Source organism: Triplophysa rosa, linkage group LG24 (genome assembly GCF_024868665.1).
Source record: "Triplophysa rosa linkage group LG24, Trosa_1v2, whole genome shotgun sequence".
Classification (NCBI taxonomy): domain Eukaryota; kingdom Metazoa; phylum Chordata; class Actinopteri; order Cypriniformes; family Nemacheilidae; genus Triplophysa; species Triplophysa rosa.
The window spans coordinates 825960-851612 of NC_079913.1; the positions used below are offsets into that span (position 1 = coordinate 825960).

General features: G+C 39.7%; 1 protein-coding gene across 1 annotated transcript in view; it reads left to right on the top strand.

The window, feature by feature from the left end:
- mpped1 (metallophosphoesterase domain containing 1) overlaps positions 1-15656 on the top strand; it is a 31281-nt gene extending 15625 nt beyond the window's left edge. Inside the window, exons 5-7 of the mRNA XM_057323524.1 lie at positions 12018-12133; positions 13930-14043; positions 14544-15656. Of these exons, the coding sequence (XP_057179507.1) occupies positions 12018-12133; positions 13930-14043; positions 14544-14662 (349 nt within the window). The 3' untranslated portion in view covers positions 14663-15656. The remainder of the gene's footprint in view (positions 1-12017; positions 12134-13929; positions 14044-14543) is intronic.
- The last annotated feature ends 9997 nt before the right edge of the window (positions 15657-25653 follow it).

Below are 25653 nucleotides of genomic sequence, written 5' to 3' on the forward strand. Positions count from 1 at the left end.
ATCTGGTTGCCAAAACGTGTGTGAGAGAATTAAACAAGTGCTTTAATGAGATCAGCGGTGACCGCCACGAAGTTTGTCTTCCCTCCGAGAGAGACGGAAAGAGGAAGGGGCGGTAAAACGCTCCGTGAAAGTGAAATGAAAACAGACGAAACGTTCGCAATCCAGCGACTCCGCGAGGAATAATTAATACCAGAGATGCAAAAGACTCCGTAATTAGATTTTTTAATTACTGAGGATTTGCTGCTTCTCTGTAGTGGCCCAATTAAAGTAGATCATCAAAACAAAGAAGAAAGTTAAGAGAAAGATTGAGGAAGTGTGCGTCTCTCCCCGTCAATGTCTGATCACTCGGTTTGACTGATGAGGGGGCCGCGGCACGAGCCGCTAATGAACAGCTCTTCATTTGGAAGAGATTGTAATGAACCGTGTGGCTGCAGATACTCTCTCTCTCTCTCTCTCTCTCTCTCTCTCTCTCTCTCTCTATATATATATCTAAAACAGTGCGTTTAACTGCTTGACCTTGTGTGTGAATTAATTAAAGTGCCGGCTGATGTGGAGAGTGATTTAAGGAGAGATTAGTAAAGTATCGGTCGTGTTTCCCCGCGGGGAAAGAGCTCGCCGCTTTGGCTATGTAGGGCTGGCCACGAGAGGACCTTCTCAATTAACATCTGAGACACCTGAGGGAGGGGGGGGGTCGCCCTAGTCCTGTCATGAAGACCCCTCTCACACATTTGTGTGGTCTTTGAGTTGCTCAGCTTTGAAGGTTGAAGTTTTTTGTTGTTATTTTTTTACTACTTTATTTGAGTTTAAATTGTCACTGTGGTATCTAAACTACATATATAACTAGGTGTAGAATTAAATAAAATAGATCAAACATGATTAATATGACAGATAAGAATACAGGGGTATTTTGGGCGTTTTAAATGTAGCACACTTTTGTTATGATACTGTAGCGTTTTCGCCCCAAATCTCGTTTAATTTAGCTTGATAATTTAATTTAGTTTTAAACTAGCTTGACTCTTTAGCTAGTGCTCCATAGTGTGTGTAACCCGTCTTTTTCTACGAGGTCATTAGGAGGCGTTTCCACTACTGGTTGTCTTAGTGACATAAATGTAAATGCTACTGGATGTTGATTTGTGTCATTTCATGTTGACCTTGAATCACTTTTATACCATCAGACATGTTTTATATAAACTAAACTAATGCAGAGTTGAGCACATATGAACGAGTGTCAGTTGGTGCTCTTTGCAAGCATATATACCAAACAGCGGGCTATTTGGCAACGTTGGATTTTCACACATCATTTTTAAAATAAACCCTGTAGATTAGAAGTGAAATGTGATATAAAATCAGGAGCTTACTCATTACACCGACTGACGTGAGCTTCACTGACTTCACTCTCATTGGTAGTCATTTGCATAAGTGTCAGTTTTGTGGCATCGCTGGACACATCCAACATCCTGTCGCCAATGATTGCTGACGCTCATATCACCAAAAGTTGCCAGCTTGTACTGAAATGAATGAGACCATGCCGCTGTCGCTGCTACTGTAGGTGACAATGTGAATGCAGCTCAAGGGTTTTCAGATGCAGACCAAATCATCTTTCTCTGTCTGTCTGTCAATCGTTCTGTCTCTTTTCATGTTTTATTAAAAGAACCAGAATGTGAGGCTTCATTGCTTGGCTGTACGTCACCTGTAAATTGGTCTCCAAGCGTAAAGTCTTCTTTCACACTGTTTGTGTTTGCGTGCTTGCACATATGTGCGCACACATGGCTCTTGGGGATTTTTTCACGAACGCCGAATTTGTTTACCTGCAAAACAGACCAGACTTTCTGTCCCATTTTGTCAGATCGCCAAGTCGTGATCGGAAATAGGGATTTAAGAACAAACACTGCCGTATTCATTTTTTTCTCGCACTCTTGTGTCTTTATTCGTCTGCTGCTGCTTCAGCGCTGGCTGTGGCGTGCGGCCCGGCCGTCAGAATTAGCTGCCCCACAGCGACGGCTAATCAACGCACTTTCACACTTCCTGAGGAGGAGGATACGCAACCCTCCCTTTCTCTCCATCCCTCGCCACTCCTTTCTTCTCTTCTCCCTCCTCCTGGAGAACTTGGAAATAATTTGAGTCTCCTGGGTTTTTACACATTCTAATTTCCAACTAAATGGGACATCTGTTTGAGAAAAGGAAGATTTGCCACGGTTGCTAAGGCAACTATCACTCTGTGGGAAAGAGGGGGAAGCGGAGGAAAAAATTGTCCAGCAGTTTTACAGGAATTAGCCGTCGGTTTTAGAAGCACCGCCATCCCAGACGACCACTTTTCACGGTTTCCTCTGGTTTCTACAATTTGACTCTTTCTTCTTTTTCTTACACCTCTTTTTGTCTCTGTGTCCTACTAAAATACTAGGTGAAACCAGAAGTGGTTCATGCTGGTTTGGCTGGTCATGTGGCTTACCAGAAACTGTAACTTTATATTTTAAATCTTTGTTTTACTTTTTCTTTATTGTTGGTTAAGAAGCCTTGACTGAACACAAACAATCATTCCTAATTACATTTTTAGTTATTAGTTTTCATATTATTTTCTTTCCCCACTGGCAAATTGTTGTTTTTGTTTTAATCATAAACATCACAACATTTGATTTAATTTCTGCTTTGCCAATGGGGTAAGGAAAATAAAGATATAATCAAGATATAGTCTCTGAAAACAAGTCAAACTGTTCTGGTTTTAGGATGAAAACGACAAAAATACTAATTAAGAAAATTTGCAGGGCAGTATGCCATGCTGGAGACACAACACACGCTGCTGTCTTTCTCTCTCTCTTTATCTGCCTTGGTATTTCTTTTAGTCACACATCTGTAGACAAAAATGAAATTGTTCAGTCTGGTGAAACTCAAAGGATGTGGTGGATATTTTTACCACCAATTAGAGTTAGAGAAATTCTTTTCTCTCACACAGATGCACATTCACACAAATACGATTATCTCTGGGCACCTTTGTGCGTTTGTGTACCTACACAATTCTTCATTTCTAATGATAATGGCTCTTCATTCATAACCATGGCATTGCAGCTGTATTAAACTATATTTAAATGGCTCCACATGGAGACGAGTTGTCAGAGGATGTTGCAGTGGAAGTTTCGAGTTTGGCAGCGATATCACGGGCGGGTTGAGACGGGAAATAAAGTTTCAACTGTAGCAGTTCTCTCAGCTGAGCCGAAAGGCCGTGCCGGACGAGGTAACACGAGGCGTATTAACGCAGCAGGAGTTAGTTTGTATGACCTGACCGGCTCACCTTGTTTCCTGTGTGTGTGTGTGTGTGTGTGTGTGTGTGTGAGTGCTGCTTTATCGCTCCAGGGTCTTCTCACCCTTCTTCCCCTCATTACCCAGAAGGCAATAGCTTTGCGTCGCTCCAAGCCTCTCCATATGACAGTCTGAATCACACACACATTTACATACACACACACGGACACACACACAGTGCTGCTGTACTGCACCTGCTCCTCACAGTTCACACTAGAGGGGCCTGGCGACAGCTCCCGATACACACACACACACACACACACGATCTCTCTTTTCCCTATGACTTTTACACCTTTTTGCTTTCCCAAAAGAAAGACTTTTCTCCAGCCATCCCTCCATCTTCTTTTAGCGCTCGACACCACGTACAAACCACTAACACAAAAGTTAATGTATTGCCAACGTAATTATAACGTATGACAGCGTGTTTAAGGGCTTCCAGAGGGAGCTCATTAGCGCAGCGTGCGCGCTGTCTGCTTGAGTCCCACGTTATTCTCAACGCTCCTAAAAATCCCCCCGAAAGAAAGACGAGAGACAAAGCCAAGGGACCTTGACGGAAGAAACAAAAGTAAACGTTAAGGAAAGCATGTGCTTTGTAGTTTAAAGTGCTGTTGCACAAAGTAATATTCTTTTTTTAGGGTAGAAGAGCTCTACTTTTTAGAAAGAAGGTATTTTAGAGAATTTTCTAGTTTATCGTGCGATTACTATTGTTAAAGAAATGCTCTGTATTATTTTCGACTTAATGTTTATGTTTCACATCTGCGAAATGCTGATCATTATCACAGGTGATCATTTCTCTCTGTGTGCATAAATGAACAGGATACTCATTAAAGGTGCACTTTGTGAATGTTTTAAATTAAACGTAACGGTTTAATGTTCTTTTATTCATGGGCCCGACATACTAAGTTCACATAACTCTTACGTGTTTTTACATGGTTGAAATGTCAAGTTACAGGCAGTAGTGTTGTCTTTCTTCATGAAACCACTCACTAGTGGAATGAAGATGCTCTTTTGTAACTGCCTTTTAAGAAGGCACAGAAGGACTATAACAGAAGCACAGACAGATGGATTTTAAAGGGTAGTTCACCCATCGTTTACTCACCCTCCTGCGGCAACAAACTTATATGACTTTTCTTCTTTTGTGAAGAAGACTTCACTATACAAAATGTGATGAAACGCTATTGTTTTTTGTGTGATGTAAGCATGTGGTTGTGTAGCGTTTAAATATGATAACAGGAGCCTACAAGGTTTTCTTTTGTCTTTAATGGGAGAAAGGGAATTATGTGCATTTGGAATGACATAAAGGTAAATAAATAGTTCTGATTTATACATTTTAATGAATCCTTTTTGGACGTGCTACTTTTTATCTGCAGTATGTGGATTTCAGTGTCAGCTATCAAACACGTATTGTGTGCGTGCGTGTGTTTCCCTGCTCTTGGCTCGTCGTGTTAATCATTGCTGTGAATGTTCCTGTTGATGAGTGTGAGTCCACACAGCTGTTCTGAAGTCTGTTGTGTGCCCAGGCCTGTGTGTGTATGTGTGTGTGAGGTGTCAGGTTGTGTGGGCAGATGTCTCATTGCACAGATGGATTTGCCACTGCTGCTTCTCGGACTGTCCGGTTCGGATGCGCCTTTCCAGAAACGCTCCGAATCCACCCTTCGATTTTTACTTAAGATTACCATTAACACTTAACTGTTTTCATCACCGACGCCTAGCAGTTAGCATATGTGCTCTGACACGATGCTCGGTGACGCACTGCAGGTTTAAATCTGCCTGATCACGCCCCCCGTTATCCTCATCCTGTCCAAAAATGTCAAAATGACTTATTTATCAGGTCGGAATGAATTTACATATTTTATCCGTCATGCTTACATAATTGATGAGGTATTAACAATGTGTTTACTTTGCATTTGTTTTCCTCTGCGTTGAAATATTGTGGGAGAATTTACACGTCAATTGAAGCAATGATTTCAGAATGTGCATAACAACACACAGACATCTTGTGTGCAAATCTGTGAATGCATGTGTGTGTTTGTAAACGCATGTGTGTGTACGTCTCACACTGTGTGTTGCATAAATCGTGCTGGGGACCAAATGTCCCATAGTTACCACGTTTTAATCCAGAGAGAGCGAGAGAACAAGAGGAAAAGCTGTGCAGAGCATGTACAGCTATCTTTGACACACACACAAACACACACTTGTATCAGCTCAGGGCTGGTCTAATCCCTGTATTGTCAGAGACTGACATACTCTGCCTTCCAGGCTCTCTCTCGTTCTGTTTCTGTGTGTGTGTGTGTGTGTGTGTGTGTGTGTGTGTGGAGCACAGTAGCTGCAGTGTGTGTTTAAGCTGGTCTCTCCTGCTGTGCTTCTCGGGCTGGAGGCCTCTGTGAATGGACCGCTTGCTTCTTTCAGATTAAACATCAAAGTCCAGCCGGCCCTGCAGTTCAGCACAAGACAACACAGCGCACTGCACTAAATACTGTAGACAAAACTACATGAAATATACAACTACACAACACAGCGCACTGCACTAAATACTGTAGACAAAACTACATGAAATATACAACTACACAACACAGCGCACTGCACTAAATACTGTAGACAAAACTACATGAAATATACAACTACACAACACAGCGCACTGCACTGAATACTGTAGACAAAACTACATGAAATATACAACTACACAACACAGCGCACTGCACTGAATACTGTAGACAAAACTACATGAAATATACAACTACACAACACAGCGCACTGCACTGAATACTGTAGACAAAACTACATGAAATATACAACTACACAACACAGCGCACTGCACTGAATACTGTAGACAAAACTACATGAAATATACAACTACACAACACAGCGCACTGCACTGAATACTGTAGACAAAACTACATGAAATATACAACTACACAACACAGCGCACTGCACTGAATACTGTAGACAAAACTACATGAAATATACAACTACACAACACAGCGCACTGCACTGAATACTGTAGACAAAACTACATGAAATATACAACTACACAACACAGCGCACTGCACTGAATACTGTAGACAAAACTACATGAAATATACAACTACACAACACAGCGCACTGCACTGAATACTGTAGACAAAACTACATGAAATATACAACTACACAACACAGCGCACTGCACTGAATACTGTAGACAAAACTACATGAAATATACAACTACACAACACAGCGCACTGCACTGAATACTGTAGACAAAACTACATGAAATATACAACTACACAACACAGCGCACTGCACTGAATACTGTAGACAAAACTACATGAAATATACAACTACACAACACAGCGCACTGCACTGAATACTGTAGACAAAACTACATGAAATATACAACTACACAACACAGCGCACTGCACTGAATACTGTAGACAAAACTACATGAAATATACAACTACACAACACAGCGCACTGCACTAAATACTGTAGACAAAACTACATGAAATATACAACTACACAACACAGCGCACTGCACTAAATACTGTAGACAAAACTACATGAAATATACAACTACACAACACAGCGCACTGCACTAAATACTGTAGACAAAACTACATGAAATATACAACTACACAACACAGCGCACTGCACTAAATACTGTAGACAAAACTACATGAAATATACAACTACACAACACAGCGCACTGCACTAAATACTGTAGACAAAACTACATGAAATATACAACTACACAACACAGCGCACTGCACTAAATACTGTAGACAAAACTACATGAAATATACAACTACACAACACAGCGCACTGCACTAAATACTGTAGACAAAACTACATGAAATATACAACTACACAACACAGCGCACTGCACTAAATACTGTAGACAAAACTACATGAAATATACAACTACACAACACAGCGCACTGCACTAAATACTGTAGACAAAACTACATGAAATATACAACTACACAACACAGCGCACTGCACTAAATACTGTAGACAAAACTACATGAAATATACAACTACACAACACAGCGCACTGCACTAAATACTGTAGACAAAACTACATGAAATATACAACTACACAACACAGCGCACTGCACTAAATACTGTAGACAAAACTACATGAAATATACAACTACACAACACAGCGCACTGCACTAAATACTGTAGACAAAACTACATGAAATATACAACTACACAACACAGCGCACTGCACTAAATACTGTAGACAAAACTACATGAAATATACAACTACACAACACAGCGCACTGCACTAAATACTGTAGACAAAACTACATGAAATATACAAATACACAACACACTGAATACTGTAGACAAAACTACATGAAATATACAAATACACAACACACTGAATACTGTAGACAAAACTACATGAAATATACAAATACACAACACAGCGCACTGCACTGAATACTGTAGACAAAACTACACAAATACACAACAACACAATACTTTGCACTTAAAACTTTGCAAAAACACACTGCATATTGCAGTAAACACTGTATACTGTACAAATTACACAACTACACAGCCCACTACACTGAATACTATATACAGAACTCCATGAAATATACAAACAGAACACACTGCACTAAATATTTTTCCATTCAGGGAAGTGACCAGTCTAACATTCAGTGTGTGTATGTTTTTTCTGTGTTTTTGTTTGTAAAATTCTTGTTTTAAAAACAATGTCATGATATCAGAGGTATCACAGCAATTGTGTGATGTTGACAACACTTCCTATGTGCTGAGATCTCTCAGTGGACCACTGTGACCCACAAGCTATTAATTGAAACAGCCTCTCTTAATGAGGTTATGTGTGTGTGTGTATCACTTTCTCCTCAGAGATCCAACATCTTATTCCTACAGATTGCCAACCTCTCCTGCTCCGTACGCACTTTTGGGTCAGTGTCAAAAAATCTAATAACTAATTATTCACAATGCTGAGCACATAACGCACGCACACACACACATACATAATAATAATACATTCACCTATTTAATTAGGGTCTTGATACCACCAGCATCTTTAATTACATCAGCCACAGGTGAGGATGTTGAACAGCTGAACAGTGTGTGTGTGTGTGTGTGTGTGTACGTCTACACGTATGTAAGTCCATGTATTGCTCACTTCTGAAACCTAGTGAGCTGCTTATTAAGGTCCCATTTAAAGGAATCATCGGATGAACATTTTGGCATGATTTATTAGGGTCTTCATGAAATGTCTGTAACATATTTTGCTTAAAAACACTTTTTTTGCCCTGTCAAAAACACCTATACTCACTGCAAACCATTTTGGTGTATGTCTCCTTAAATGGTAATGAGTTACTGTGCACCCCACCCCTCTTCCGTCTGGGGGGGTTGACACAACGCATGTAATTTTTCCCAATGCTGGTCCACTGGTAACACCTCCCAAAATGTTTTAAACCCCATTCACACAGACCACTGATCCCCAAAAAATGCCACAGTCCCAAGTGTTTATTAATGGTTTTTATAGCATTATGTGCAATCTGCTTTATTAACGGGGTTTTCATTCGATCTGCGTGAGCTTATTCCCAAATGGTTACAAAATCTAAATGCTAAAAAACTTTTCTCAAATTTCGTTAAACGATAAACTTATTTTTAAACTCACATTTTTGTACATCATATTACTGAAAAAATATTTAGGCTAATTAGGCTATGTTGCAAAAATACTGGCTAAATTTTACTTTGCAGCGTTTCGTTATATTCGACGGGGCTCTGTAAATTTGCCCTGAACAAGCCTTAACAATTTGCTGTTTATTATTTTCATATGACATTTTATATTTATCTTATATTTAGTTTAATCTTGTTGGGCTATAGCCTACCTTGCGTTTTTGTGCCTCAATGCACAGTTTGTTTTAAAACTGACATCTTTGTCATTTGGTGTAGTGCATGCCATGGCAATGCAGTGGGTGTAAACATGCAGATTTATGGGCGGTAATATTATAATAAGAACCCCTTTTGTCACAAGGGGAGCGAAATCGGATCGGCTCGATTTCTCACATGCTTGCAGATGGGCTCTTTTTTTCCACGTTTTCTGGGTTGCTATATGCACCGATGACCCGATTATAGCACTTTAACACAGAAAATTTTCGATTTTCATCCGATGGGCCCTTTAAGGTATCATATAGCTTTAATGATCATTAGGATGCTGCTTTTGCAGTAGGCAAGGTTTTGGGACATAATTTGTGAATGTAATTGTCGACAAACACACAGCTCTCATTTAACAAACTTTCTTCTGACCCGTAAATGATACTTTCTTGCCTTTCTGCTTTATGACCTCCATTTATTTCTCTCTCATTCCAGCACATAAATTTGATATTTCTGCTCAATATGCGTCACCTCACCAGGGGCAAGAGTTGATTTCACATTTCTCTGAATTGTTAATGTATTCATTTTAAATAGAGATTTTCTTTTAAGTCTCATCTTCTTCTCCTCAAAGAACCTTGAAGTTAACCAATGGGATGAAATATTGAAGCACAGCCGCCCCACAGCCTTTTCCTCACAGACGTCCTTTTAAACATTTATGACAAAACTGCATCTATATCATTCGGCCGGTAGAGCTTTTATACATACACACGCAAACCGTAGAAGCTGTGTAAGTGTTTTTCATACTAGAATGTCTAATATTTAATATACGTCCCTAACCCTCATAGAAACATGTAAACATGATTACATCCAAAGAAGCAAAACATGTTTTGGTCAATTTATGTGTTAGAGTGCAATCATGAGGCGCATTTGAAATGTCTTTCATGTCAGTTTTTGAAAATGTTTCACTATATTTCTGAATATGTCTCAAAACAACTTTACACACGAACATATTGTTTAACGTCACTTCTTTCAGACTGGAAATTGTAAACATCTAATTGACTTTGTTTCTTCTTTTTGGTGGTGGTGTGGCATCATGGGAGAAGCGACAGGAAAGCAAACATCAGTTTTTTGATCCACCTTGACAAATGAAAAACAACATCTGAAATGATAAAGACACAGATGGTTCAGTGCATCCAGCGCACCGGGTGCTCTGTGTCACACTTAAGTGAATTACATGTGTTTGTCTAATCCTCTGGCCTGATCAAAATCTCATTTAATAAACAGTCATAGTTTCTGGATTACACGCTTGTATTTTAAGCCATTTAAAGCACTTTCACAATGTCCCCGCTCAATCAGGATTTCCTTTCTTCTTTAGTATTCACACACGTCTCTCTCTCTATCCGTTTATTAAGCTCCCTATCTGCTCGCTTAGTAAAAGGCTGTTTGGGACACCAATAAAGAGTCCTTTTCCCAATCCCATATAATTGAGACGTCCGTGTAAAGATGCAAATGAATTTTTAAACAGCACCATCAATATGCAAAGGCCATTTTGCATGTTTTAAGATCAGAGATGAGAATTAATCAGACGCCGTCTGCGGGCCTTCAGATGTTTGATCATAAATGTTTCGACACTGATGATAGAAGCGATTCGAATGATAATCAAATGAAAATCCGATTTCGTCTCCCGCTAGCCGCTGCTTCCCTCTTGACCTTACTGAGATGATGGAGCCCAGGGCCGCTTTGGATAGCTCCTCAAAGTCTTCAGCGCGTGTGCGCGCGTATGTTTGCATTTCGGGACAGCGATGCGTCAAGCAGACTATAAAAAGTAAACGTTTCAAGTGACTGCTCTCTATAAATTACAAAATCCACGCTAAGGCGAAGGAACCTTCATGTGTAAACTGACACACACACACACACACACTTTCTTTTAAGATATTCGCACACATAAATGTGTAAATCCACCACGGCGGAGGAAGATGGATCTGGGGACAGATTGTTAGTGACATGTTAATTTCTATACCGTCGCTCAAGCTGCATCTGCAATAAAAAAAGTGATGGACCATAAGCCCCTCCCCAAATCCTTTCTCTCTCTCTCTCTCTCTCGCTCGCTCGCTCTACCTTATACTCTTTCTGTCAGTTTCTCAATTCAGTGTGTATTTCTTCCATCTTTTGTGATGGGGAATTTGTTCCATTATAACAAGAGATGCACAGATACTAAATTTCTCCAGCCGATTATTCTGAGTGAAATCTGCTGATACCAATTCTGAAGATTGATGTAATATTTTTGAACTTTTCAATTCATATAATGACTATTAAAATTGAACATCAAACTGGTGATGTGTGTCAAACTAGTGCCGAGAGTGTGAAAATTGCTTTTATTGACCAATACCGATTATTGGCCGATATATCGGTGCGTCTCTAATTATAACCATCATAATTAAGCAGTTGCATTGGGGTTAGATTCAATGTATAAGATGTGATTATCTAGCCTTCCTGCTGGAAATAAGAAACAACTTCGTCCGGTTTGAAGTTTCAGCCTGGGAGATGATGTGGTGTTGCTGGTACTAGACCATGGCTTTAACATGTTTTTGGTGAATTTAGTTTTTTATGTTTGGGCCAATTTCAACTTTTTCCTCTTCTAAAAGACTTTAAAGTCAGATCAAAGTGATGTCTACTCGTGATGGACTTCACTTTCCTGCAATTTTATCATCATAGTTATATGATGTCACACATGCACATTCCCCACATACAGATCCTAATGGAAATGTCATCTAGCTTCATCAGCAGTAAGATCAGTACAAAACAAGAGAAGATGAAGGTTGCTATGATCAAACATCAGCAGGCCTTTACGATGTTTTGTGTGTGTGTGCACGCAGGCAACCGTGGTACTACGGCTGGGGTTTTAATCTACCACGTGGACAAGCTCTACTGGACAAGTGGAACCAAATCCCAGATTCCACGGATATCCTTCTCACACATTGTCCTCCTCTGGGTAAGACCAACATCATAACACACACACACACACACACACACACACGCACACACAACACACACGCACGCACGCACGCACGCACGCACACACACACACACACACACACACGCACACACACACACACACACGCACGCACGCACACACAAGGCACATTGTAATGAATCTTCCCCATTATTTCGTCTTTATCCTCACACACACTCGCACTCCTTTGCTCTGAGGTTTGGCAGATGGAGTTGCTACAGCAGACTGCTAAAGCATGTAAAAGTGAGACGCTTCTCTCAGCGCTGCAATCCCCCTGCTCATAATAAAATCCTCACACACACACACATATGCAGATGTTTTTGCATACAGATGCATACGGTTTAAAACAATTGGACTTTGAAAATGACATGCTTTAGTCTCATGAGAATGTGTCTCTTTGCATTTGTATGAGTGTGAGACTCCAAATTCTGTCCAAAGTATGTATCCGTTCTTATTGGGCTTTTTATTCAGTTTATTTATCAAGAGTCTCAACCAAAATCAGTTTTCAGTGGTTAGTGCAGCCCTGTTAATCATAAAAAGGTACTCATTTACTCCCTGTTAATCATAAATATTTACTCAGTAACTATTTCTCAAAAGTCACTGACTGCAGCATAACGCGTCAGAGGAGAACTGGCCCTCCCGGCTGAGACTGGTTTCTATCTATGCATCATTGGAATAAATAAATAAGTCTTAAATTTAAGATTCTGACCTCATGACTGCCTCTTAGAGACTGACTTTGAGATTGTCGAACTGGACTTCAAGACACACCCCTTAACTCCTCGATTTTCATCTCTGTCAGTGTTAATTCTGCGATCTCAGATTCTTCTTTTTTGTTTTCTTATGTTTCTGTCAATTAGGGCTGCAACTAACGATTATTTTGATAATCGATTAGTTGGGCGATTGTTTTTTTCTTCTTTCGATTAATCGATTAATCGGATAAAATGTAATTACATCTTTTGCTTATAATGACTAAATCAGATATGGGAAAAGTATACACAACTGAACTCATTAGCCTTCTCCCAAAATGTTGTGAATGTCTCTATAATTAACACACCTGGTGAGTTGATTCATGTGTGTCATATTAGAAGCAACTGACAATAGTCTCTCCCAAACGTGGGAGCGAGGGGACGGTCGGCCAAGGAAATCATTTTTTTGTGCCATGAAAAGTGAGATATTTGTCATTCAAATGTAGTGAAGTACAGTAAAAAGTAAACAGAAAAAGTAATACTTTAGTACAAATACTCAAAAAGTGTACTTAAGTACAGTACTCAAGTAAATGTACTTCGTTACCCACCTCTGAACTAAATAAACCACCAAATCAGGGTATTTAGCCTATTATGTACTTTGCATAGTGCAAACGCCACAAATTGGGTTTTACTAATATAATCTTTAATTTTGTCATTTAAACACCTCTCCCCTTTAAACTTTAAAACTGCGCAGCTTGAAGAGATGCATGAAAAACATTGAAAAGACTTTAAAACTGCGCACCTCGCGCTGCACGAAGAGACGCATCCACGGAGAGACACGTCTGCATTTAAAACTGCGCAGCTCATGCTGCACGGAGAGACGCATCTAAAACGGTAATTTTAAAAGGGAAGAAGATGCGCTTGATTTATAACTGCGCAGCTCGCAAGTTACGTCACAGACCAACTAATCGATAATGAAATTCGTTGACAACGAATTTCATTATCGATTATTATCGATTGTATCGATTAGTTGTTGCAGCCCTACTGTCAATGCAGTTTGATGTCATTGTGCATAATTTACCTTCACAGGTTTTTTGGATTGGGTGCCCAGAAAGATGCAGCGTGTCGGTTGTATGGAGCTACTGAACACAGTCCAGAGGAGAGTTCAGCCCAAACTACATGTATTTGGACACATTCATGAAGGTAGCTTATACTCACTGACATTTACACAATACAACACACAAAGATGAAAACAGTCGGTAACTTAGATGAACTTAGAAGGAAATTGATATTCATAAATCATAGGCGCCATGCATGCATGCTGTAATCTCAAAGATATTTACTCATACTGTCATGTCAATCCGCCCTGTTTTGAGGTTAGCTGGGCATGCTTTCTCCCATGGTGCTTTGCCTTCTGACAGCTCTATTGCAAGAACTAGATCACATTCTTATGCACTGTAAATATAGTTCTTGCACTCAATATGCCGTTAATAAGTTTGAACATGATAGAGAGCAATGCAAATGCTATATAATGATCTATGCATGTTCAGGGCTTTGTGTGAAATCTGCAATTTAAACATATTCATCAATTGTTACTGCTGTTTTATAAATTCATTGCTACAAAAACATCCTGCACTAAAGCATGAGATTATGAATTTTGTTTTACTCAAGCGATATCTGTGCTTTGTGTTTGTGTGAGCTAGGTTACGGCATGATGACCGATGGGACCACCACATTTGTTAATGCCTCTGCGTGCACGGTGAACTTCCAGCCTATGAACGCGCCCATCGTTTTTGACTTGCCCAATCCCAGAAGCTCATGATTGAACCGACTTCCCCATCCATCCAATCAGGGTCCCTGTTCATATACGGATTCTGTGTATTGTATAAAAACCGGCGGGAGAGGCGCTTTTTGGATATGCTAAGAAAATTTACATCCATCTTGTGCCGTGCCGCCCTCGAACACAAAAGTGGTGTTTCGCCACCTCGTAATGGACTTTTGAACTCTTTTCTGAATTTGCGTTGCACTTGAATCGGCGTGACAATCGCGTGAATTTATAAGGTCATGGAAGCCAATCAATGCTGAAGATGGGAAGCCAAGGTTTCTTCTCATTGGCTGGCCCTTATTGAATGAACTTTGTAACCTTGTAGCCTCAATGGACCTCATAAATATCCTCAACTCCTGGATGTACCCAGAGAAAACAGTGCTATGGTGCAAACATGTTTGTTCAGGGTCTTTAACATTTCTCTCGCGTTCTGCTTTTTCCTCTCTGCTATATCTGCTCTCTCTTGTTATATGTTGCGCTTTTTAACTCTGGGGTCATGCGGGATGTCACTGGGAGAAATTTGTCGTCTTTAATCAGGAATGTAATGTTTTAAAAATTGCCATTCATGCATTTTTATTGTTCGATTTACTGTATACGTGTAAAACTGTGAGTGTGTTTTAAAGCAAACAGTCCTTTATTGAAACTGTGTGAATTTTTACAGTACTTTGAAGTGTTTGTTTAAGGTCTAATATTTAAGAGTTCTTCATTTAATGTGCCTCCTCATCATGTCAAAGCAAAAGTGCCCTTTCGCGTAACAGTAAAACGTTGCACTTTGATCCACATGATCCCCGCTATAATTTATTAACATTTTTCATGGCGATCATTTATTCCCTTGTGTTTTACAGCTCTTCAGCATTAACTGTGTGTGGCGTTAGGCCTACTATGACGTTTCTGTTAGATGTGCAGAGGGTTTTCATCTTCTCCATATAAATGGATGAATAAAAATGAACAAATCGAAGAAATTATGGTGCCGTGTGTGTGTGTGTGTGTGTGTGTGTGCGTCTGCAGACTCGTGTGCATGTGCGATCAATTGCTCCCGTCTTTTTGCCCGAGGACAAGTAAGAATGAATGGACGGAGGGATCGAAGAGATAAAAAAAAATATTGGAAACGAGGGAGGGATGAGTGAATGTCTAGCAGACAGATTTCTGTCTCGTCCCTTTCATGGTTTTTAAAGGGTTTCTTGCCGTTTCTTCTCTTGTTTTGCATTTGGTCAAAGGTCGAACTTTGTGCTTTTGTGCCGTTTTTTAGTTTTTTGTTTGTGGGCCTTTTCTTATAGGATGTTGCATCTGGTTTGCTGCTGTGAGTTATTTTTACCCAGCATGTCGTTCTGAATTTCAAAACAGATTCTGTGGGTCGTTTTTTAATACATTGTATTTTAGTGCTAAAAATACATCTTAATTTTTCTTTATTTGGCAGGTTTTGTTTTTTTAAGGGGGGGTCGATTAATTTTTATGTCATCCAAACTGGAGTTATGGTGTTGAGGAAATTCTGGAGCAGAAATAAGTCTCTTTCTTGGAAACTGCTTCTTTTTGTTCTGTGAAGTATCATTTATACACGTTAAATTAGAACCTGTACCTATCACCATAATGTCCTATTTCTCCTTCAATCTCTCATTCTCCTTAAATTGAAACCTATCCGTATCACCGGGATATGTGTTCTTCCTCCGACCAACCCTGCCGTTCTTTTATCCGTGTCTTTTTCTGCATCTGTGTAAGAGAGGAGTCGACTCCTACATTATTATATCCGCACCTTTTTGTTCTAATCAAAGGGCTCTGAATTTCATATCAATTATGTGGACGTGGCTAAAACTTAATTTACGAAGGTAAAATTGTCCTCGCTCCTGTATCAATTCACTCCTTCCCGCTTCCACACCTCTGCACATCCTAATGAAATCCCTCATTCAAATAATTACACGAGTAATCCTGCGGGATGGAAGGTAATTTATTCCAGGCAGGCTTTTACCTTGCCATTAAAGACTCTCTGTCATCCTTTCCATCACTGGACGCACCTCACCGCTCATTTCTTAGCTCTTTTTTCAGCATTGTATACATCCACCCAATCCTTTGTAGTGCATGCAGTCTACATCTCTCTCTCTGTGCCGCACACACGGATGTCCTCTGCTGTCAGCCCTTTCTGGTTTTATCTCTCCGTGTCTTATAAACTGAAGGGATCTCGCAAATGACAAACACTGTATGTACTTGTCAGCTGTTTCGTGCTTTTAAAGCCGAACAAAGGGCCGGTTTACTGCGTTTTAGCAGCGTTAAACATCCCGGGGTGTGCCGTCTGGTGCTCTGCGAAACTACTTGATGCCACGGCTGCTGGGGAATGCGGTGGAACAACTGCGTATGCCGCTGGAATAAAGAAAAAACACAAAACAATTAGCCGCAACAATGCATGCTGATTAAAGTCATATGCTGCTAATTTATGAAATGATGTTTGTTGTGACAAAGGCGTTTCATTTTGTCTTTGAACTAAACATATCCTGAAGCAGAAGGCGCTTGACTTGTTCTGTTTACGCAACCATTCTTTAAGTATGGAAACCGAATGCTGTTATTTGCTATGGTGTCATCTTTAACGAATACAAGTGTCCTCTGGGGGGAATATCTTCAGACCTCAATAATTGTAACCACTTTTTATTGTTAAGCAGATGCTGGGCTTAAAATGCATGAAGCACTTGTCTTGTTGGATGACCTGCCACACTCCATCTCAAACTCTTTTAAACAAAACGTTGCTGATTTTTTTATAGTTATAGCTTAGATGACTTCATATGAGAGAATATAATTCTGAAAAATGTCACATGCAGTTTATCATCCAAAACAAACTATTAAAGCAAAAGGGTTATTTAAGAATAGTGAAAAGGGTCAAATAAAATGCATTCAGTTAACCTAGAAAACACTTTATTTTTCAGTCTTATACATTTTAACCTAAGTTTGTAGTAAAAAAACCTCTGTCCTGTTGGACACGTGGTGCGCAAACTACCAAAATGTTTAGGCTTTTTCCGTCTTTATTAGTCCCCACTTTAATAATAAAAATACAATCAAAAATAAATATTTAGCTTTAGATGAAAGCTTCACTTTCATTGAAATCAGACTGTAAAAGTCTGTGTAATAAATATTTATGTAGTTGGTAGCGTATCTGCCTTTTAAAAGTAATGGTATATAAACTATGCAGCACTTTTCTGAAGTTGTTGGTTCCAGTAGTTTCACCATCTTCAAATCACACTCTCGACAAAACAAGAGATGAAATGATCTGCTTTGATCTTTGTTTTAATATTTTATTCATATAAATACGACCATAATAATAATAATCTTCATTTCAATAGTGTTTTCCATAGCATGAGATGTAAGGTGCATTTTATGTGCAAGGTCAAGACACGTCGTCCTATCTGCCTTCATTAACATATAAAGCATCCTCACCGCAGAAATGCCTCAGGGGCCAAAGAACAATAGTCACCGTGTCATTGCGTGCTGAATACAAATGACAAAACGTTTGTGACATAACTCTTGGAATATACAAGTCATGTTTAAAATTAACTTCGATGTCCGTTTGGTGGCCTGGGTGTAATGCAGAATAATTTAGCTCAAATTGTCTAAGAAACGTTCAGTGTCGCCAGATTTAGCTCAGGTTGCCAAGTTTAGTCTCACCCTCCCACTTTTAACATGGCTTAGGGCGCTAAGGACGTACTCCGTGGGGAGTCGTGCGAAACCAGCCCACCCCCTCATTCTTTGTTCGGCTCTTTCGCGATGCCAAAAATGTCGAAAAATCTCAGGTCTGTCATCAGCGTAGTGTCAGAACAGAGCCTGAGGGTGTGTGGTCCCTGCTGAGTTTCTAGCCAATCTGGTGCCCATCCTCTTTTCTTACCAGCATACAGTGCATTGTACTTCTAATAACAGATAAAGACACACCATTACAACAGTTTTTACTCCTGATTGAGCAGAACCGTTCTTGCTGTCAGATGTCTACATGACATGCACAACACAGCAAAATTGTCAGTGTTAAAAAAGGTCAAATTAACACTCACAGTGTATATGTAATCCGCACTCTCAAACTCAAGTTTTCCTGGGGCTCAGTGGTTAGAGGATGGCGCTAGCAACGCCAAGGTCATGGGTTGGATCCCAGGGATTGCACATACTCAGAAACAAATGTACAGTATAATGCAATGTACGTTGCTTTGGATAAAAGCGTCTGTCAAATGCATAGAAAAAAACACTGTGAAATTGAATTTGACCTTTTTTAACACTTGCGACTTTGCTGTGTACCAATTGTTCCTGTAGCTCAAATGATGGAGCTAGTGGTACAAATATCATGGGTTTGACTGCCACGTACTGATGAGAAAAATATCGCTTTGGATTAAAGTGTTTGCTACTGTAGCAAACTTTACCATTTTTTATTTATATGTGTTTAAGTGTGCTTCTATATGACAAAAGGTTGAAACAAACACTGTAAATTGTAAATGTTTAAATGTCTCTATTCAATGTAAACAAACGTATATATGGTAATACCTCTGTGGTCTGTACTAGGGCTGTCACAATATCATATTTTTACTTTGCGGTTATCATGGACAACGGGTTTCTGTTAACGGTATTTTTGTACTGTCTGTTTAGATGTTTTTTTATGCTTTGTCAAATGGATGTTGAATTGTTTACAATATTATCATATGTGTAGAATTATTGTTGATAATCATGGTTGACATACCGGTATATTGTGAAGCATTAAGTCTGTACTGAGGGTTACAAAAAAAGATCGTACTTTTTCGTCTCTGAGTCAGGCTTTTGAGAGCTTTGACAGTAGATAAGAAGAAGATCATTTGGGCTTTCTCTCCTGTCTCACAGCCTAGGAAAAGATTGCATTTTGGTCCTTTTAAAAAAGGTGTCATCTAAAATGTAAAGTATTGCACACACAGGTACTGTAGAGTCCTTGTCATCTTCTAAGTAACAGTATCAATTGTTCGATTGTAAGTTTATTCCGAACCTTCTGTGGAAACTAATGACATAATTCTGTGGTCATTACTCAACGTCTTATGGATGAAGATTTATTGTGATATAACTTCCCCCAGCTTTATTAATGATAAAAGACACCAATTATTGATATGTGATTTTTTCAGACCCTAAATTTAGATTTTTCTATATATACAGTATAAAACGGTCAGAGTTTCTGTCAGAATTTGACTCTCATCTCTGCGGTCTTCTTCAGATCTAGAGAGAAACTTTATCTGTGTCTTCAAAGTGCAGGTAAACTGAGTGAAGCTTGTTTCCCTCATCTGTAATTCGCTTTGGATAAAAGCGTCTGCTAAATGACTAAATGTAAATGTAAATGTAAAGCACAGACATGTCAGAGGAAGTGACCGGGTCCCTCTTCATCTAATTTCCTGCAGCCTGAACTCATATTCTGCATGATCTATCTGCAAGTATCTGACTCCCACGCGACACAGAAATCATTGAAAATGTGTAAAAAACATATGCACAAATAATGAGTTGATCTAGCTTCAATCTGTCATTATTCAGCAGTGTAATTTAATTAGAGTTCTCTAAGCGTAAGAAAATGACAACATAAAATGGAGACGATCTGATCCTCTTAAATGATTTGATGAATAAATTGTTGTGAGGGCATGTCCATTGTCCTCAGACAGCTGGTCATTACACATAACATATTGTCTGGGTTTTCTGGGTGATGAGACAGGGCATCATGCACCTGTTTTTGGAGGGGCGGTCATGGCACACTACATAGTTTAGGTGAGATGAAACATGTTGAATGGGGGAAAATGACGTTTTAACCATTTCTTTATGTACATATGGTGTTGGAGAATCCAACGGTTTAGTTTTTAGTTTGTTTGTTTGTTTTGTTTTCAGTTTTTTGTTTCTATGATAAAAGCGCGATCTTGTTTCATCACAATGACATCAAACCTTTGAACAATATGATGTCATAGCGCCATTATGATTTATCAAGTCATAAATCTGCAGGAGTAAACTCAATAGTGAAATGCGACCATTAATTTATGTGCATGTTCACATACTAAAGACTTGAGTGTGACCGAATGCCAACAGGTCTTGGACATCGCATGCCATCTGTTCTGAGATTCTAAAATGAGATATTGATGTAACAGATTTTATATGTCCTCGGGGAAAGTGACATTGATCTATTATTATATGAAATCACTCTTTGAAAAAACCAACATTTGCTGGTTAGGTATGTTTTGTAGCATGGTAGCTGGTTTGAGCTGGTTGTGTGCTGGTCCTGAGCTGGTTACAAGCTGGTCCTGAGCTAGGAGCTAGTTGCTTAGGACCAGCTTAGAACCAGCACATGATCATCTTAAACCAGTCCGTGACCTGCTAATGACCATCTTAAACCAGCTCAAACCAGCTACTATGCTACAAAACATACCTAACCAGCGCAGGATGAGTGGATGTGATATTTTATTGAGGATTCTTCGCTGACAAGATATACAGTCCTATAGAATACTGTTCTATATTTACTCGCACGTGTATTTTTCAGTTATAAGATATATTCCTGCTGGGCTGTAGGATTTGGCCAGTACTATTGATTTTCGTCGGGGTTGTTGCCAAGTTTGAATGCCAGCAGGTGCAGCTCATTGGTTTCCTTGGTGACAAACTTCAAACTGTCTTGCAAGTCTGTGAAGTCTTGTCCGGATTATCTGTCCGTGAAGTGGAAAGTGAAGATGTTCTGCCAAAACCCATCAGGTTTTTCAACATGTAATCCATCATCAGATTAGCAACCGGAGAGATTGACACAGTGACCACGTTTACATGGACAACAATAATCCGATATTAACAGGATTAAGACAATAGTCTGATTAAGAATGGAGCATGTAAACAGAGTTTTTTGATTCGCTTAATCCGTCTAAACTCATAAAGGTAGTAAACACAAATGGAATTAAGACGGGTGGAGTACTCCTATTTTAGTGGCATTATGGAAGTGTGGTATAGACATGTACACTCCTAATCGCACTATTACCGTCGCGTAGGAACTTCCGCGGCACTTTGCGACAGGTTACACACACGCACGGCAGTGGACAGCCGTTTCGTTTTACGGCAAACAACATGGCTTCAAGCAAGAAAGCACATTTTTGGTCCGAACGGGAAACAAGAAAGATGCCAACAATTCTAGAAAATAAATGAAACACCAAACACTGAATGTGGTACCATGGCGAAGACCAACTGTTTGTTGATACATGAAGTTATGGAGGGAACGTCGAACGGCGTCGCTTAGGGACGTAATGACGTATGCCATTAATCCAACTATGTGGTGTAACATGTAAAACGGGAACATGAGGGGTATATTCTTAAAGCAACTCATGTAAACACCTTAATCATATTATTATCTTACTCAGAATAAGGCAAATCATTCGATTACTGACGTCCATGTAAACGTGGTCAATGCATGAATCTCAATGCGTGCTAGTTGCGTTGGTTTGTGCGTGCGTGCGTGCGTGCGTGTGCTAGGTCTGGTCTTCCTCTCTGAATTAAACCGATCTCCCTTCTTCAGCAGACACACAGCTTCCAGTTGCACAGATGAACATTAATATGAATGTGTGTGCAGATACACATTTCTGCGCATATCAAAGATATCCGTCTTCATCTTTCAAACATGAGATCTTTGAATGATCCTCAAATGTATATATTTTTAATGGTTATTGATTATAAGCATTACTATTTGTAATCTACTGTAACCCAAAAATGCTTCTTATGAATATCTCTGAGTGTCTCCAACATTACAATGAAAAAATAACCAATATTTATTTTGCGTATTTGCTGTAATTGGTTTGTTTACAAAATGAGAGCAAATTTAGAGACTCTCTTCTAAAGGGGAGCACTGTTTGTGTTTGCCTTTTAAATACAACAGATGATATTGAGAAAAATAGAACCGCTTTCCACTTTACATTTAATTACCTCGCTTCACTTTTACAATCTCCAAAAAAAAGTGTTGCGAACTTTTCGGCTGGTTTCGTTTTAATGGGGTTTTTAGAGGATACAAATTAAACGGATGCCCCGCTGCTTGCAGGCAGTCTCCAAAGAACATAATTAGCTGGAACATCTAGAAATCAAAATTATTCAGTGTTTCTGTTCTTCTGTTCGCTCTAATGAGATACAAAGAACATGTAAGCTATATTTGTGCCGCGAATAATTTCTCCAATGACTCATGAAGCAAGAAATGGGATGCTTTTCAGGATGTGGTTATGTGTGTGCGCGCGTTCTCCAGAGAGCTCCGCGCATTATAACGGATGCGTCGCCTGGCAGTGTTTGGCTATTCGCACCTGCACGGCTCTGCAGGAGCACTCTATTGGCAGGTTTTCCCACCTTTGAATCTGCGCGCTTGAGCTTCTCTATACAGACGTTTCTTGTATCTACTGATCGAGAATTTAAAAGGGATTCTGTGATTTGGAATGCAGTTTAAACCTTCACAGCTTCTTGGTTCCCTCCAGTCCCCCTTGCTTTCATTGTTCTCTGGGGAACCCCTGGTGAATTAACTTTCAAGGGTTTGCACACAAAAATTGACATCGTGACTGAACAGCTCTAATTGTAAAAACTAACTTACAATGAAAGTCTATGGAGCGAGGCAGAAAAATGAACAGTTCACCCAAAAATGAAAATTCTGTCTTCATTTACTCATCCTCAAGTTGTTCCAAATCTGTATAAATTTCTTTTTTCTGATGAACTATTTTTGTATTTTATATTGTCTTAACCTGTTTGTGTTGTCTAAATCATGGCTGTTTTATTATTGTACTCAAAAGATGCCTGACTACAGATCCCTGATTCCATATTTTGCAATGTATTTTTTTACTTTATAAATAGCATCTGATGTTTAGTTTAAGCCAATAACTATCTGCTTTAAAAATCAAAATCATCAAATAGTCACACATTTCCCTGCAGACACTTTTATGATTTCCCAGAGCCCATAAAAGCCATTACACGCACCCAAATCCAACCATTTCTGTGCTGTACTAATGCACCTAAAACAAAAAATGCCCTGACAATAAATTGTAAGTGTAGAATATATGATCTGTTTTTAAAGCATTGCGAGGTCTTTACATTCCATTAATGTATCTGCCAACGGTTGAGAGACACTTTCAGGTGGTGTATGTCTAGAGGACACACCTGTCTCTGGAGGACTCCGCCCTTCATTTCTATGTTGAGAACCCCTGAGTGACACTCAGCCTCATGTCATTCCAAACTTTTATGCCTTTCTTTCTTCTGCAGTTGCTTTTGAAGAACATTGGTAGCCAAATAATTTGGGGCCCCATTGACTAACATTGTTATATGTTATATTTTGAGACATTTCTCAAAATATCTTCTTTTGTGTTACCTTGACATGAAGGTAAATAAACAGTGACAGATTTTTTTTGGTGAACCATCCATTTAACAGCAAGACAAATCATTTTTTGACAGTCATGTGAAAATAATTAAATAATAATCCTTGGATTTTGATATGTAGGTTATTCAGATGTTTGTTAAAGTGCATCTCTCGGTCTTCACCTCATAGCCATGTTGATCTCACACGCATGCATGCGCAGGGGTATCAGGAATCCCAGCACGTCCCGCGCCCTGCGCTCCTCTCCCTGGTGTTCGCATGCGGCTCTGTCTGACTTCAGACCTGCTGCCGCGGTTCATTACGATCTGCTGTATCGCCAAACCGCTGTTTGATCTGCGGCTCACCGACTTTATTATTAAGACAAGACGCTTCTTTTCCTCCTTGTCTTTACAGACCATAAAAACGAAAGGAGCGCCTGGCCGCCCTTGATAGAAAGACAGTGCTGTAGCTTTTAAAGCATGTCTGATTATTTCATAAAAGTGAAGCAACTTCAAACTGTTGCATAAATATTTGAGGTGCTTTGGAGAAGGATTCCGCTAGGATTTGTGTTTTTGAGCAGGAGATTAAAGATTAACGGGAGAGTAGATGTTGCGCATACAACAGACGCCGAGGCTTTTTCCTTTTATACTGTTTCAGATAGTTTTTTAGGTTCTTCGAAAGCTGACTAGGTCATTTTCGTTGTGGGTTTGACCTCTATACGTCGAGTTCAATTGATGTTTTTGTTGCACTTTCTCTTGTGGGATTTTAAAGTCAACATGAACTCACAAATGACTGTATTTACTATAATACACGTTTCTGGTCTTAATTTATATAAGTGACCTGCATAGACGATATGTGAAGTTAACAAAAAATAAGTTTGTTTGGTGACTCCATAAACCACATAATAAATTCATCCATAGACGTCTCAGCAAGAATGAATTCATAATTCAGACCCTAATCAGCATTTAACTCCTCTAATTCTCCTCAATTAATTTTTCCTTTGATCAAATGCTGATGTGCCTGTGTGTGTGGGATTGTGCGCAGGTACGGACAGCGTGTGTGTTGCGCTATAACCCACCTGGGATTTCCCATCAGGGTTGTGGAGTCAGAGCGCCGCAGTAAAAGCAATGACCCAATTAACAACAAAGTCACATCACCGGGTGGCCAAACAAACCAACAAACCGTTTCAACAAGGAACAAAAGGATAAAGAGAGCCGCCCGCTTCCGCTTAAGGGGGGGTAAAACGTCGGTGCGCGTTTCCATGGTAAACACCCCCACGCAGAGCGCGAGCGTGTGTCGTTTGCGTGCGCTACCTTTGCAGGCATTAGTCATAATTAACAGGGCTACTCTGGAGATTATTTTCTGGGCAAACATTTTAATTAAAACTGTTCCCTCTGTAGCGTGCATGCCATCTCTTCACTTAGTGCCAATTTCCACCCCTCTGTCCTCTAAAAGCAGGGACCGCGGTGAGGGGGGGCCCCAGATGGTGGGATAAAAAAAGAAGTGAATAAACAGTTTGTTTATTTAAATGAGATTCTCTTCTGGACTACACAATCGACTCGATTGCCCTCGGATAACTGAAGGTTCCATGAAGCCGTCCACTTCCTAATCTGAGTCGGTGGCTGATGCCTTTCGAGTTTTTGCAGCAGGTTATAGTTGTGAATAAGAAAAATTGAGACTT